The sequence below is a fragment of the Anolis carolinensis genome, unplaced genomic scaffold, assembly GCF_035594765.1.
Source record: "Anolis carolinensis isolate JA03-04 unplaced genomic scaffold, rAnoCar3.1.pri scaffold_14, whole genome shotgun sequence".
Classification (NCBI taxonomy): Eukaryota; Metazoa; Chordata; class Lepidosauria; order Squamata; family Dactyloidae; genus Anolis; species Anolis carolinensis.
Window position 1 is genome coordinate 6,135,313 of NW_026943825.1, and position 4,646 is coordinate 6,139,958.

The window sequence follows — 4,646 nt, forward strand, 5'->3', positions numbered from 1 at the left end:
GACTGGATGTTCTTTGTGGTCTCTTCTGACACCAGGATTGAATAATAATAATAATAATAATAATAATAATTATTATTATTTTATTGTATGACACAGCAAACAAGATAGATATGCTGGATTTCGTATCACAAAATCACAAGTCGAACACTTCCCAAGTGTCTAGGACTGTGTGATGTATTTTCAGATGATGCGTGCAGATCCCAGTAGGGTGGCCTTTTGCAGTTGGCAGATCGTAATTTTGTCAATGTCTATTGTTTCCAAATGCCGGCTGAGATCTTTTGGCACGGCACCCAGTGTGCCGATCACCACTGGGACCACCTGCACTGGTTTCTGCCAGAGTCTTTGAAGTTCAATCTTGAGGTCCTGATAGTGGCTGAGTTATTATTGTTATTATTATTATTATTATTTCTGACGTGTGATCCAATACAGCAGCCAGCAGAGTGTCAGCTGTGGACTCATCATGTTGTGTTTCAAATAATAATAATAATAATAATCTTTGATAATTTATTTTATTTATTTCTCATGTCAGAAGTGAACCGAGGGTACAAGTTGTAATGTATTTGAAAACCCAAAGAAATCCAAGCTTTCTCACCGGATGTAACTTTTTCTGTCAAATTTGTTGTATAACATGATGTTTTGGTGTTTAATTTGTAAAATCATAACCTAATTTGATGTTTAATAGGCTTTTCCTTAATCCCTCCTTATTATCCAAGATATTCGCTTATCCAAGGTTCTGCCGGCCCGTTTATGTTGGATAAGTGAGACTCTACTGTAGCTTCCTTTCTTCGTAGTAGTATTTAATATTTTCCTCTTGTGTGTAAAAAAACCCAAAAAAAAATTCAACATGAATCATCTTACTTCAATTCACTTCTTTTCTTATTGTTGCGGATGGTTTTTTGGTGCTTTGTCAAATTGTCAAATTGAAGTCTTTATTTTCTTTTCTTTGAGCCAGTCTTTGAAGAGAGTCCAATCTGTCGTTTTAATATTCTTTTATGCCAATTAAAGTTACCAAAAATAACAGAAAACTATTAAATGACCCTATGTCTATGAGCAAAATTGATTTGGCAATTAAAGGACTTAAAAATAATAAAGCTCCCGGGCCTGACGGGTACACGGCACTATTTTACAAAATATTTAAGGATGAATTGTCATAACTATTAAAGGACATATTAAATGAGGTAATGGAAAATGCAATAGTCCAGCCTAGACGTGACCGTGGCATGGATGACTGTTGCCAGCACCTCATCAGATAGATAGGGTGCCAGTTGCCTCGCTTGTCGTAGATGGAAAAAGGCCTGTTTGCTGGCAGCAGCGACCTGAGCTTCCATTGTCAGCTGCGAATCCAAAACGACACCCAGGCTCTTAACGGTAGGCGAAGGAGATAGGGCAGCACCATCGAAGGTGGGTAGCAGATGGGTCAGACCGGTCGAGCGGCCATGCCAGAGAATCTCGGTCTTCGCCGGGTTCACCTTCAGTCTGCTAGCACGTAGCCAGTTCGACAGAGCCTCCAAACATAAGGTGAAATTGTCTGGTATTGACGTTGCTCCAGGCTCCAAGCGCAGAAGGAGTTGGGTGTCGTCCACATATTGATAGCAGTCTATCAGTATGGGAAATGAAGACAAAACTTTAGAAGGATTAAAAATAAAAAAATAACTGTTTCAAATTTTCCTTGTGATTTTGATAGTCGTTTAGTTAATAAATCCATATTAATAATGTCCATCATTTTTTCTATCCAGTCCTCTTTATCTGGTATCTCCTTCTGTCTCCATAATCTAAAATATTCGGTATATGCTCACCAAGGATTGGTGAGCCGTTGTCTTGGCAGCTTTCTTACCTACAGATATCCCTGTTGTCTCTTGTCCCCGCATCCCCAGATCGCAACTGCTCTGTGTCTTTGCTGAGGCTCCACTCCACGGACTCCCCGCGCCGCCTCTGCTCCAGCCCCCTCTCGGGGTCCGCCAGTAGCCATGCCAAAGACTGTGGCGCCAGAGCCGGCCGGCGAGTCGCGTCCGCCGCGGGCAAGGAGGAGCCTTCCCTCCTGGCCGAGGGTTTCGACCCCGTCTGGCGAGGCCGCTTCCTCGTGGACTTTGACGCCGCCGCGGGCCGCTTGGTGTGCATGGTGTGCGAGTACCCGCTGAGGCGCGTGTGCCTGGCCACCGTCAAGCGGCACATCCTCCAGTGCCACGCGGAGACCCTCAACCTGCCCCGCGAGGTCCGGCGCACCATTCGCGAAGTCTGGGAGAGCCGCAGCCAGTCGACTCCGTCCCCGGCTCCGAAGAAGTGACAAGCGGGTTGTGTTGTTGACGTGAGAAGTACGAAACCCTCCGCTGCCTTTCTCCTCACCTTGGGGAAAGCCGCACTACGAGGAAAAGTGAATCATTCCATGTATAGCAGGCGTGGGCAAACTTCGGCCCTTGACGTGTTTTGGATTTCAACTCCCATGCCAAGTGGAGGGCCGAAGTTTGCCCATATCTGATGCATACTGTAGTTACGAGGTGGCCGGTTAAGACTACTTTCCATCATTGTTGTGGTTGCCTTTGAAGGGCCGTTCAATCCGTGGACAGAGACGGGGACCAACCATACTTTTTTTACATAACGGTTGGCGTTCTTTAGTTTTTACCACTTTGGGTCTGCCGGTGTTATTGAACGACAACCTCCCGTCGCTGTTGATGAGTGGGGATAATGGGAATGGCAGCCTAAATGTCAGGTTGTTGTAAAGCCAGACATCATATCCATAAAGCCTTGTATCTTCCGTTGTATCCATCAGTTCTGGTCATGATGTCAAATGGGAATGAATGCAGGATGTATTGTTCTCTGGGCTGCTGTGGCTGTATGGTTCCAGAAGCATTCTCTCCTGACATTTCGCCCACATCTATAACAGAGGTTGTAAGATCTGTTGGAAACGAGGCACGTGGGGATTATATATCCCTAACTCTTTTTTTGCTCGAGGCAAGTGTGAATGTTGGAATTGACCACCTTGATTATCTATCACTGAATGGCCTTTGCAGCTTCAAAGCCTGACTGATACCTTCCTTTGTTGGCCCTGATTGTTTCCTGTCTGGACTTCCTTTGTTTCGGAGTGGGAGGGCCGAAGTTGGACTAGAACAAGGAGGACACAATACTTGTATCCACGGGGGGTTAAGGCTCAGTTATAATTTTCACCAAGAGATGATGAATATATCTATCATTAGGTAGTAAATGTCACGTGGCAATGCATTATATGAAGAGACCATAAATTATTTTTATGATATACACTGTTTTCTGGTTTTTTTCTTCTTTGCATAACCATTGTTTTCTCTCTCTTTTGCTAACTCTGAATGGATCAGATCGAAATAGGGAACGGCTTCATTTCAAACCTCTCTGACTTTGCAAACACCCCGCTTTGGTTTGCCTCAAAGTACAAATTCCAACCAAGGTGGTAACGGAATCATTGTGTTGCAAAGGCTTTCATGGCCGGAATCGTTGGGTTTCTGTGAGTTTTCCAGACTGTGTTGTCACATTCTCAATTGTAATGTTTCTGCAACTGGAAGTATTGGTGCCAATGCCAGGGAAGTTATCTTTCTGTTGTCGAAGCCTTTCATGACCGGAATCACGGAGCTGCTGTGAGTTTTCCAGGCAGTTTGGCCTCTTTCCAGAAGTATTCTCTCCTGGCGTTTCGCCCACATCTGAGGCAGGTACCCTCCGAGGTTGTGAGATACCTCACAGTCTCGGAGGATGCCTGCCATAGATGTGGGTGAAACGTCAGGAGAGAATGCTTCTGGAACATGACCATACAGCCTGGGAAAATTTATTTATTTATTTATTTGCTACATTTATATCCCGCTCTGCTCACCCCGAAGGGGACTCAGAGCGGCTTACAAATCAAATGAACATACAATATATTATTAGCATAGCACAATATAAGCATTAAATTAGTATATTGTACTATATCATTATATAGTAATATTATTAGTAATATTACATTTAATATATAATATATAATTAATATTATTATATTGCATTATTAGTAGTATAATATTGTATTCCATTATAATATTATCAATATTATATGTATATGCAATATATTATATATTTATAAATTATTATAAATTTTATATATATAGGTAAAGGTTTCCCCTGACATTAAGTCCAGTCATGTCTGACTCTGGGGGTTGGTGCTCATCTCCATTTCTAAGCCAAAGAGCCGGCGTTGTCCGTAGACACCTCCAAGGTCATGTGGCCATTACCTTCCCGCCGGAGTGGTACCTATTGATCTACTCACATTTGCATGTTTTCGGACTGCTAGGTTGGCAGGAGCTGGGGCTAACAGCGGGCGCTCATTCTGCTCCCGGGATTTGAACCTGGGACTTTTCGGTCTGCAAGTTCAGCAGCTCAGTGCTTTAACACATTGCGCCACCACAAGGGGCCCAAATTATATATATATATATATATATATATATATATATATATATATGTACATAAAATTAGCACAGCATGTTGCTATGTCACAGGAGACAAGATGGAACTATCTTCTTGGCTGGAAATGCAAAACAACCCTGTGATTCTGGCCATGAAAACCTTCAACACGATGTCGGCGATTTTTTGCAGCATCCTCTTTCCACGACGCGGGGTCTCCGTTTCCCCCCCAAAAAAAGATAGGAATCCGA

General features: G+C 43.3%; 1 protein-coding gene across 3 annotated transcripts in view; it reads left to right on the plus strand.

The window, feature by feature from the left end:
* The window catches only part of spindoc (spindlin interactor and repressor of chromatin binding), a 52,101-nt gene that overhangs the window by 16,177 nt on the left and 31,278 nt on the right, over positions 1–4,646 (plus strand). Inside the window, exon 6 of one of the 3 annotated variants that reach the window (XM_062965500.1) lies at positions 1,875–3,250. The exons of the other annotated variants lie outside the window; for them this stretch is intronic. Within the exon in view, the coding sequence (XP_062821570.1) occupies positions 1,875–2,284 (410 nt within the window). The 3' untranslated portion in view covers positions 2,285–3,250. Of the gene's footprint in view, positions 1–1,874; positions 3,251–4,646 lie in introns of those variants that run through there. 3 annotated transcript variants of the gene reach the window in all.